This window comes from Chelmon rostratus, chromosome 14 (assembly GCF_017976325.1).
Source record: "Chelmon rostratus isolate fCheRos1 chromosome 14, fCheRos1.pri, whole genome shotgun sequence".
Taxonomy (NCBI): Eukaryota; Metazoa; Chordata; class Actinopteri; order Chaetodontiformes; family Chaetodontidae; genus Chelmon; species Chelmon rostratus.
In genome coordinates, this window is record NC_055671.1 from 16,012,707 (window position 1) to 16,024,801 (window position 12,095).

Consider the following 12,095-nt stretch of genomic DNA (forward strand, 5'->3'; position numbering starts at 1 on the left):
TTGTGACTCTATTGGTTATGGGATGTCTTAATAACGCTGCGCTTTATATCCATACAGTGACAAGTCTGTCTGCATGATTGTTTAAGTGTCGAGCCTTGCTATGAGCTTGTGACGTGATCTTATGCATCTTTCACCCTTTAGTGTGTGTGTTTCTTTCGTTATGCTTGACTCTGCTTGCCTTTTCTCATTTTCACGCACACATTTTGCAAGATTTTTAAGTCAGACAATAGTTGTTAGTGTCACATCTGAGGCAGAGAGGCACACTGAGTGTACAGTTGTATGTGATTTACACACACTGCAGCAGAAGCGCAGACACATGGCTCGGCACATGGCCGGACACACACACACACACACACACACACACACACACACACACACACACACACACACACACACACACACACACACACACACACACACACACACACACACACACACACAGCACATACTGTAAGCTCAGGCTAACTCCCTTGCATAAATCTTTATAAAGCAGCTCAGGGTAGGTTGTATGGGAGCAGGAATAGGCTAGCAAGGGCTTAACCTCTACAACACACACACACACACACTTGCACAAACATGCACAGTTCACTGTGAAACTATTTAGACTTGCTCGCAGAGGACTACTGTGTTTGAGAGAACCTGCATGTGTGTTCCTTAGACATTACACTTGCTGGGTGTGTGTCTGCATTTGTGAGTGAGTCTGTCCATTTCTTACTTGTTGTTTTTGCTCAGTCCAGTCTTTTTGCAATATCTCCAAACTACATAACTGAAATTTGCTCATAACCACTTGTGTCTCTTGATATTTGTTTCTCCTACAGTAATTTTCGCGAGTTGTACTATGATTTTTAGTTTGTGATCCTTTTCTAACAATACTTGTGTTTTTTCCATCAGACAGCATTACTGTCATAATAGTAGTATAACATTTTTTATATTTTACAAATTTACACATGTTTAAGGGGTCTAGAAATGCCTGCAACATTTCGTTTGCACCAGACGGTATTAAAGCCATCTGTCTGTTGATCTGTTGTCAGATCAAGAAAACAATGAAAGGCAGGCGGATTACTTATTACAGTGAAATAAGATCAAAGTGCTAATCTACCATTACCACCCTAGCGCTCCTCGTTCTCTCCTCAGGAAATAAACCTTTCCTGCTCTCCCGCCCCTCTTCTCTTCCTCAGGCCACTCCTCTCTCTTCCCCATGGAGGACGGTTTCCCTGATGATGAGCGCGGCGATCAGGGTCTCGCGGGCCTGGGTTCTCCACACTGCTTTCCTCACCAGAACGGAGAACGCGTGGAACGCTACTCACGCAAGGTCTTTGTGGGAGGACTGCCACCAGACATAGATGAAGGTAAAGCAGTCGCAGGAGGATTTCATTTCGGGGCCATTTCAGTCATTCTTGGTTAGGACTGAAGCTTAAAAGATGGAGAACATGAGGAAAAGTTTTACTGCAAGACACCGAAATAACACCTGCAACACAAGCCTGCAGACTGCCAATGGATATGCCTTCTGTCTGCTTTCTTTCAGATGAGATAACAGCCAGTTTCCGGCGTTTTGGACACCTGTTTGTGGACTGGCCTCACAAAGCAGAGAGCAAATCCTATTTCCCCCCCAAAGGTGTGTGACAATCACAGCTTCTTCATTCTGTGCTGCATTGTCTCGTAATTGTTGACTGTTTAATTTGTTGCTACAAAAGATAGGCTTCAGTTATTTCAGATGTGTGTTTGGAACCGATTGTGCGGCACAGCATTGTATCGGTGTATTACCGCTATTAATCTGTGCAGTCTGGTTTTGTCTTTGGACTTTTATGTGAAGCATTTTGTAACCGTGTCTGGACTGTTGGCCTGTTTCTGTTCTGTTTGCAAAAGCTTTCGCCCTCCTGCTGTGATTTCAGAATGTCGTGAGCAGACGTAGTCACAGTAATCACTGGACTCAATTCCAACATGACTCTTTGTCAATACTTGGCGTCCCCAGTGCACAAATAACCCTGCTGTATTTTGTGTAGGCTATGCCTTCCTGCTGTTCCAGGATGAGAGCTCAGTGCAGGCTTTGATCGATGCCTGCATTGAGGAGGACGGCAAACTGTACCTCTGTGTGTCCAGCCCCACCATCAAAGACAAGCCGGTCAGTGGGAACACACAGCAAACACACCCATCTGCTCACATCTCTTGCTGTGTCTCTTGGTTATGACTTTTACTTGACTTTACAGGCAGCTTGTGTTAAACTGTGCACGCCGCAGTTTATTTCTAGAGCTGAAACCTGTTGGTTTTGTGTGCGACAGGTCCAGATCCGCCCGTGGAACCTGAATGACAGCGATTTTGTGATGGATGGATCTCAGCCTCTGGACCCGAGGAAAACCATTTTTGTTGGGGGTGTCCCTCGTCCGCTCCGTGCAGGTATCCCTCATTTTATGTTTGTCTCTTAAGAGAAGACTCTTTTCCAGCAGGGGAAATTAACAACAAATGAGTGTTGACAATGATAACACTTGGCCAGTGGATTTTTGGGATTGTTTGCAATGGGAGCACTGCTTATTTACAAAATGCTCTTAATGCATGCAGTGTGATGGAGCAGTGAGCACGTTTGGCGCTTTTTTGGGGTCGCAGAGACTTGAAAGATGTTGAACTTTGTGTAAAATGCTGCGCACGTCCCTGTCACCTTTTACCCCGCTGTCCAATCACAATAGGGGTTGAATCTTGTGTGTTTGTTATTGCTCATTTATTTTTTTGTCATTTATCAAAGGCCTTTAAAATGTTCTCAGTGTAGAGTCATTGTCTTCTTTGCCATCTTTTCAATGTCTCTCTGCATTATATCCTTTTGCATATGTGTATACTGCAAATCACAAATAAGCAAATCTGAGTACCCGTCCTTCACTTCTGGTGCTTAATTTCCTCCCAGTCTTTGAAGTGCCAGCTTTGAGTAGAATTCTCCTTTCTGTGAGACACTGCAATGTGATCAACTTGTGTTCACGATAAACATTAGACTTGCTCGAGGGTAGAGCTAAAAGAAGCCACTGTGCCGGTGAATTTGGCTTTGACCTACACCACTCCTATCAGGAAGTTCTCTCTGTGGCACGCTGTGCTGTGCAGAATATTAAATTCCTTTTTATCCTGATAGCAATGTTACGTAGTGCTGTGTGTTCATGTTTTCTGCACTGCTGGTGGCTGTGTTTTATGACTTGTGCGCTGCAGTTGTGGTAATGACCAAGGTCATAAGACCCCGTGGTGCATTAAATATTTTATGACCCTGTGTAATATTTGGGTCTAAATTAACATGTATAACATCTACCTATTAAGGAACTGCCATTTGACTTTTTTAGTGTTTTAACTAAATGTAAATGTAAAGCCGCATTGTACATTTGCAGGATTCTCTCCCCCAGTTCCCATGTGTTAACTACATGTGTGTTAAAAACTCACCACAGACTGTAAATGAACGTTTATTGACTTATTGCAACCATTTTAGCAGCTGATGCTCCTCTCATATTCACCCCCAGCAAACTCTGCAGAACTTTAATCCATCTGTGTTGACAGCTTTAAGCTCTCAGATCAACAACCCTCATCAACTTGGTGTGTTTGTGTTCACTGGCTACACGGCCACGAGTTCATGTATTAAGCCCGTGTGTGTGCGTGTGCATGTAATCGTTGGATTACCCAGAATGTTTGTTACTGCGTTTGTGTCTTTTGCTTCTGTGTGTCAAACTTGTCCTCGTGAATGTTTTGCTCAGCTGGTTCTATGTGTCTTGCAGTGGAGCTGGCCATGATCATGGATCGTCTGTATGGCGGGGTTTGCTACGCTGGCATCGACACAGACCCTGAGCTGAAGTACCCCAAGGGAGCGGGGCGGGTCGCCTTCTCTAATCAGCAGAGCTACATTGCTGCTATCAGTGCTCGCTTTGTACAGCTGCAGCATGGAGAAATCGATAAACGGGTGGGTGGAAAGCAAAGAGAGCTCAGTGTTTTTCGGCCTCCCCTTTCGGCCCCCTTCTTTCTTCATTTGTCTCCCCCACATCTCACTTCCTGCTCTGTTGCTCTAAAACTCTCCTCGCCTTTGTTCCATTTCTGAGTTGCGATAAAAGAGACAGCCTTCCTAGATGTGAAAAATGCAGCGCTTCATACCAAAATTGTTTGCTTATTAGAAGACAATGTGCAGTAGGGAAGGACATTTTACATATTTGTTCATTCATGATAGAAGATCAGTTCAAGTAGCGATACTTGTCCTGACTCCAAGCCTTAGGAAGAGGTTTTCTCACATATTCAGACTGGATTCAACCAAACGTCTGCCATAAAGTGAGAGCATGGAACAGTATCAAAAACACTGCTGTTAGATTTAGATGAAATCCAACATAAACTTAAACAACCTAACAGAATTTAATCCTCCTCATTTATTTTTACTCAACCTTTATTTCTACAGTGCAGGGTAGGTTGGATGAGCGTACAGGCTTATTAATAGCAGTGCCGTGTTAACAGTTACAGTGAGAAGTAAAATAGCAAGAACAAACAGTCGTTAGTAGAAGAGAGTGATAAAGTGCAGATTAAATTAAAAACAGTTACAGGCAGAGGGAGGAAGGTTATTGAGTGTTGAAGTTACGGAGAGGTTCGAGTGTTTTGACTTTTAGATGTCATGGCACAGCTGTCGACTGGCTGTTTTGTTCAAATCAACGACTTTGAGCTCAGGCTATCAGTGATTTACCCACTGTGGCCAGCAGCCAAAAAATGACAGTATCACAGCTTAAGGTGGCCTGTAATTGACTCTAATATTATTCGCATTTGCACAATGGAGGTGAGCGGACAAGATAACAAGAGCAGAAATCCAACAGAAATATCCAGTGAAGAGACAATATCATCATATAAAATGCTGCAATAATTGTGCGCTGCATTCTCATTTGCATAATTGGTGTGCAAATTTTGTAGATGGGGTGCCTTAGTGACATTCACTTGCTAATAGCACAATCCCTCATCAGTGAGCTGCTGGAAAAGCAAGTGCATGGCGAACACTATGATCTGAAAATCATATTCTAAAAGCTCACCGTGGCTCGTCCTCGTTTCACTACTCCCGAGGATATTTAAAGACACATTTTTAATCACCTGTGACGGCTTCGCAGTAAAAGCCACCTTGTGTTTTGCTTGTTGAAATCTTTTCATTTAACTATCAGCAGCAGGAAGTGTTCAGGTTGCATCGGCAGAAACTCAGTAAAGCTCAGATTCTGTGTTCGCTCTGGAGAGTGAACGGTGAGACTGATGTCAGGGAGATAAGATTAAAAGCAGTAACAGTAAGCTGCGTTACAGGCACGCATCGTTTCCTGTGAAACCCTCGTCTGTAGGCAGGCAATTTGAATCCTGGGCGGGAATGGCGGACTCTGCCACTAACAATGACAACTACTATTTCGAGAGGTGATTACAGAAAGTAAGCACATTGGAAACTGCTGAAAAATGCCAACTATAAATGGTATCAAAAAAGGTTTCATTGAAATTTAAAGGATTATAACTTTAAGAATAATACCAGAATTATATATATGTATAAATGCATTTTCGATTAATTTCATCTTGAGACTTGGATGTCTAAAGAAACAGCCGTTTACATAACAAGAAATTGTGAAGCTCAATCGCCCAATCTGATTACAGGTGGAAGTGAAGCCATACGTGCTGGATGACCAGCTGTGCGACGAGTGCCAGGGGACGCGCTGCGGCGGGAAGTTTGCACCGTTCTTCTGCGCCAACGTCACCTGTCTGCAGTACTACTGCGAGTACTGCTGGGCGGCCATCCACTCGCGCGCCGGACGAGAGTTTCACAAACCCCTGGTGAAGGAGGGAGGCGACCGACCCCGTCACATCTCCTTCCGCTGGAACTGAGCGGACGCCGGAGAGGGAGAGGCAACAGGGGAGCAGGAGGGCAGGTAGTGCAGGAGTCGCAAATCATTGTACAAATAAATGCACTTTTCTGTTGCTGGTTCCTTTTTGCTCTAATTTCACTGAACCTTTTTCTCATTTTTTTTTTTTAAGTTAATATATATCTATATTTTGAAGATAGAAAAGAAAAACTGGAATTATATCCAAATATGTCCAGCAAGGAAAAAGATGTGTAACATAATTTTATTTATGCATTTGATTTTTGAAATATTTTTGAGTTCTCAAGAAATACATATATTGGGAAGTTTGAGGTGTGGTATGGTACTCTGCTATTCAATTGGCATATTATTCTCAACTATGTACTTGAGTCTAATTTTGATACAAGATGCCCCAAAACAAATCCACTTTATTTGGCATTTGATATACTTCCTTTGTAGCAGAGCTGTTGCTTTTTGTTTTGTATCGAGTCTCCAGAGCAAACAATTTATCATTGGCTATTTGTTTCTGAGAGGTGTGATTACGTTTTCTATTGATGCAAGAGGCTCCAGAGCAAATGTGAATTGAAAAAGGTGTTGCTAAAGAAGAGTGCACTTATTTCCAATTTAAAGAGTGCAGATCCAGTATATGAGACCCTTAGTAGTTAACCAAAGCTGAATCTTAATTAACTTTGAAGAACAGAGAGGGCCCACTGCAGAACGAAATGGATTCTTTTCCCTCCCAGATCATAATGTTTGAACCTCTCTTTTTATGATTTCCAAGATCATACGAATATTTTGATGTTACTTGAAAACCACAACAAAATTTTAGCAACACATATTTGGGTTTTGATCTCCATTTTGACATGCAAAAACTAATACCTCAAACTCAGCTGCTAATGTGCCGAATACAGTTAAAAGAAAAAAAAAAGCAAGAAAGAAAGCAAGAAAGAAAACATTACCGCTGGTGTTCTCCTTTCCTTAGAACTATAATCAAAGGGAAGTGATGCAACAGGCAGAGTGTGATGTGACTGGCACAGTTTTGTACTCACTTGCTTCATCACCTCCTTATTTTTGTAATCAAACCCAGGGTTGTGCTATGGATGGAGCAGAGCATCGTACAGTATACAGCGTATTAGGGGAATGTATGGCGTAGGGAGGCTACAGGAGAGACAGACAGGCTTACTGGTAAAGAGTTAAGTCCAGCCCCACTCCCCCTCCTCTTGTCTGCCTGCGGCCTCTGCTGCTAAGCTAGCAGCTAACAAAGGATAGGGCCTCATTCACGGATCCAAACCTGCTTTCTGTGTCCGCACGCAGTCGGGCTTGGATCCAGATCTTTCAGGACTGAGGTTAAGGTAACTCCTCAAGAGAAGTGGCCACCTTTTTATTGCAGTTTTTACGGGGCTACCGCCGAACGGGGAAATGCCTGTCTTTGTTTGATTTTTTTTTTTCCTAATGCATTTGTGCAATTCTCCCAAGTCTTTAATGAAAAAAGTTCTACGTTGCATCCAAGAGTCAGCTGCATTTAATGAAAGAAGCAATTAAAGTTTATCTGATTTCCGAATCGTCGGCACACATTTGAGTCACGGAGGGATCTGCTCTTTCGGCGAACCCTCTATCCTTTCTCCTGCCAAGCTAATCCAACTCAGCATCCAGTGTTTTTGAAGCATAAATGAAGATAGTCTCTGCAGTGTGCTCTACTACTACACACTTGTTACCCACATGCAGTTTGCTCTTGATAACAGTCGGTTGTACCCAGTGGCTTTTGGGAACCAAAGATGGCTGTGCAGTAGTGGGTCATACTGTAGCTCATCTCTTGTTTAGGTTTTAACTCTTATTTTCTGTCTGATTTCTTCAAGGACGTTTTTCATATATATTTTTTAAAAGCTGTCAATTCTACCCAGTTTTGCTTAACTGTCAAGCCCAGCAAACCAAAGATTGGCCTTGAACATAATATATTTATACATATATATGTATATATATATATTTGAGAGTGTGGTCAAAACCCATTAGAACACCAGTGGAAAAACAACAGGGCTTGCAGACACACACACACACACACACACAAACAAGGCCTCACACTCTCCATAGCTCAAAATGGAGGTGCACGCTGGTAGGCACTAGTTCTTTTTAGGTCTGCGTGTTTGGGAAAAATTCAACATAAAGTGCACATCCACACAGCGAAAGTAAAACTAATCCTCACATTTGTTCGTCGTTTTAAGTCACTCAGTGGCAACCTACTAGCCGAGCATTTAAACATGTCAGGGAGTTAGTACAGAAACTTGATTATACACACTAGTGAGAAACGTATCCTCATATCGGCGTGGTGTCGTCGCACCAGTTTTGCACCCTGGACGTTAGTTTTGTGGGTGCGGTGGGTGAGCATTTTAGAAGTTAAAACACTTTGTGAAGAATTTGCTGTTAAATGAGATGAAAAAAAAAGATTATTTTATACATGGCCTGCTGATTTTTGGTACAGTGTTTTCTAGCTAAATTATTTTGTCATGCACATATAAACATTTATTATGCACTACTTTTCTAAATATTTTTTCTTTTTCCAACAGTCATTTTAGGCACATTTTTCACAAATGGGGAAACTCCTTTTTGCAATACCTCAATTTTTCACATTGTGAAAGGTAGCTTTTGTACTTTTGTTACTGAGAGATCTGCATATATGGAAATGTTCATTTTGAGAAAAAAAGTTGAGTGATTTCAATATATATTATTTTCAATTATGCTTTTTATACATTTCAGTGCTGAGGAAACTTTACAACTAAGTGCGCACTTGTGTTGATGCGACTTCACATCTGCAGAGGAGAGACCAAAGTGTATTGCTCTCTTGGTCTTAGCTTTTCGTACACTAGATGTTTCCAGTCAATCTGGTCAATAACAGCATGGCAAGAAAAAAAAAAAAAAAAAACACACAAAAAAAATACAAGTTGTAATTTGAAATTGATGTTAATGTCTCTAAACATGGCTATACTAGTTGGAAAATGGTAACTTCTGTCTTGGTTTCCTCTCCATAGATGGAGCATAACTTATTATAAGGAGAATGCAAAATTTGGTTCACGCTTAACGCTGAATCTCGTATCACAAGAATGGATGTTTGGTGTTTAGATATTTTAATATTTGAAAAAAAAAAGGTATATATATTCTTGAACTTGCCAACTAGCACCTATTGTAATCCTTAGCATGCATGACAAAAAAAAGAGAAAATGACAAGTACATGAATTAGCTATTAAAATTAATTGTTGTGGTGTGCACCAAATGTTTCAACTATTAAGTTGTTAAGGACACCCCAAACCCACTCTCACCTCACCTCACCCCCCCCTCCCCTCCCCACGTGTTGATCTCCTCGCTTCCCCATTCGCAGACCTCTGCAGGATGCACATGACAGAGAGATAAGACGAGAAACAAAGCAGAACTTTAAATCGATTTGGCAGTGCAGGACTTTGAGCATCCTTATAGAACACTGTTTAAAAGACTTGAGAACTCATCCCCGCTGTCTGTCGAGGTGATCTTATATAGACCTATCTGGAGGAAGGGGAGCTTAAAGACTTGAATGTGGTAAATGTTGCAAGTTAACTTCAAGTTGTTATGTGCAATACTTCTTTTGAACCTTTTTCCAGATAAAGACTCTTTGCAATGTAATTCTTTAATGCCATTTTTAATTGCAGACATTTAATTAAAGAAGATGTTAATATGTTTTTCACAGTCATTTTCTACTGTTATTGTAATCCTTTTCATGCTGGTGTTTGTAAAAAAGAAAAGAAATCAAACTATTTGTACTAATATAAATAATTGAAGTTATTTTTAAAACATTAAAGGTTTTGTGCTCATTTGCTTATTTTGTTTATTTTAAGCTACTGTGATTGATTGCATTGTAATTATTAGGTCAACAATGTATTTAGCTGTTTATTGGTATATTTTTAATTGGAATGTATAATTGATTTTTATAATTTTGATCAGATTTTTGTTATATTTTTGAGGTGAAGCTTTTAATATGTTAAAGTGTCTAGTTTTTACTAATTGCTATATTGTGCTCCACAATATATGGTTCACATTTTCTGAAGGAAAATAAATATTTAAATATTTGTCTGTTAATGATGTTACTTAATGGCAAGATTTCAATAGTTTTTAACTGTGTATGGGAAGGTTGTTGTATTTATTAATAGCATTTTTTTACTTAAGATATCACCTTAATTTTTATTGTCATTTCACTTTATAAGTTCCTATTTTTGTATTTTCCTTTCTAATTAAGTTATGTAATACGGATATGTCCATATTTCTAGGAGTTGGTCTGTAGAAGTGCTAGTGAAACGAAAAAGAAAAATCTAATGTTATTTAATTGTTTGCAGCCAACTATTTATAACAGTATGCATAATTTTTAAATATTTGTAATGTGAAATGTTGAATGAAATAAATCTTAACTGTGATGAAATATGTGCTTGGTGTGCTTATTTACGCTACGTCTCAGACATTTCAAGCTGTTATGGGTTATAGCTCCTTTCCATACATGTGCTAGCTTGGCTTTGGCTTGGTTTGACTCTGCGCAGCAGGGATCTTGAATGCAACAAGGCTACCTGCTTCAAGGTGTGTCTTTAACAGGTGTTGCGCTTATCTTGAGTCGATGACGTTTGAAAGCAGCACCCTCTTTCATGCTTTTTACTATTGCACTGTGGAACTGTTGTTAGTAGCTGACTACATGTCGAGGATTTGTTGTTACAATTTTGCTCAATGTTTAACGCTTACTGCTTGAAAAGCAGAAAGGGGGTGATTGAAACCGTATCTGGTATGTTTGCCAATAGCAGCAAAGGCCATTTAAATGTGTCTCTGAATTGTGCCTGATGAAGTCCATCTGACGTCACCGCAGCTCGCTTGGAGGCGGTTGGGCGTGCTTCGACCTGACTCTGGAGATGGTCCATATTGGGCGTGGCTTGGCAAAACTGGTCGCATTTAAACTGGAAATGGAAATGCAAGTCAATGCGGCATGGTTTGACTGGGCGCGGCCAGAACTGCCAGTGGAAAAGCCCTAATAGTGTTACTAACTACCAGATGACTTTGTGTTGTGATCACAGTCTGGCTGTGTTATGTAGTGTAATATCACCATGAGCATGAACATGAACATGCAGCTCTGACTGGACATCAGAAAAACCCATCACATGTTCGGAGGTGTCATCCTCTGAAGTTTATAACTTCAATAACTGCTGGCATTGGGTGTTTGGTAATTCATTGAAGAGTAACTTAACAACAGACTGAAAGAGCCACCGAACCACACCCTGGAGTGCACTTCTCCATCACTGCAGCAATTTGAGAAGTTAAACCACTGAAGGTCAGCATAACGAAGATTTCCAGTAGTTGACAATGCTCTTTAACAATAAATCCACTCCTGAGTTAATAAATATCCAGACACTTGATTATACTATCAATTAATTCTGGTGCAGTTCAGCAGACACTGTTTGCCTTTTTTACACAGAAAATCCAGTAAATGTGTCTTTTGGAATAAAGAAAAAAAATCATTCATGCACAGTCTTTGCCAGCCATCAAAGAAATAGCACCCCACTGACTGAACGCTCTGGGGCAGATTGACTCTTTAATGGACTTAAATGAACTCTAAGATCAAGGGTCTAAAGCTAGAGGGTGAGTCATATGCTGTACAGATTGTAAAGCCCCTTGAGGCAAATATGTGATTTGTGGTACTGGGCTGTATAAATAAAAGCTACTTTGGTGGAATATCAGTATGTTCAGAAAGCGTGGGTCAGATGTGTCATCTGTTTTAATTGGTTTGGCTGAGCTTAGAGCTAATACCCCTCAGCTATTAAGACTTTTGTGACCTGAACTGTTGTCCTTCCCAACTTTTCCACCTTTTCAGGTCATGTTTATTGTGTTAAAGGCGAGCGTGTGTGTGGCCCACCACACTTGAAGAATTTCTGCGCAGCTATTCATGATAAACCCTCAATTTAAGGCTCACGCACGAATCACACATCCGCACACGTCATTCACTTTGTGGATCCATGAAAACATGACATGCAGTCCACCAGTCAAAGCAAGAGGGCTGACTGGGTCATGTGTTGTTTTCTCAGATTCCAGGAAAAACTGAACAAACCGGCCGGCGGCTCAGTAGCGCCACCCGCTGGTTGCATGTTGCACCGTAGAGTGTGATCACGACTCACTGAACCTGAAGTCAACATGCTGGCAAATATAAATGTCACGTAGCAGAAGAGCTCTTGTTCATGTTGTTTCAAAACTGATGATAATTTGGTAAGTAGATGTTGTTCT

General features: G+C 40.9%; 1 protein-coding gene across 2 annotated transcripts in view; it reads left to right on the forward strand.

Annotated features, from left to right (window-relative positions):
• The window catches only part of cpeb4b (cytoplasmic polyadenylation element binding protein 4b), a 30,567-nt gene extending 21,776 nt beyond the window's left edge, over window positions 1–8,791 (forward strand). For both annotated transcript variants that reach the window (XM_041951967.1, XM_041951968.1), the window contains 6 exons: window positions 1,179–1,349; window positions 1,526–1,615; window positions 2,004–2,122; window positions 2,280–2,394; window positions 3,741–3,922; window positions 5,617–8,791. In XM_041951967.1, the coding sequence (XP_041807901.1) occupies window positions 1,179–1,349; window positions 1,526–1,615; window positions 2,004–2,122; window positions 2,280–2,394; window positions 3,741–3,922; window positions 5,617–5,844 (905 nt within the window). In that variant the 3' untranslated portion in view covers window positions 5,845–8,791. The remainder of the gene's footprint in view (window positions 1–1,178; window positions 1,350–1,525; window positions 1,616–2,003; window positions 2,123–2,279; window positions 2,395–3,740; window positions 3,923–5,616) is intronic.
• Window positions 8,792–12,095: the final 3,304 nt, after the last annotated feature.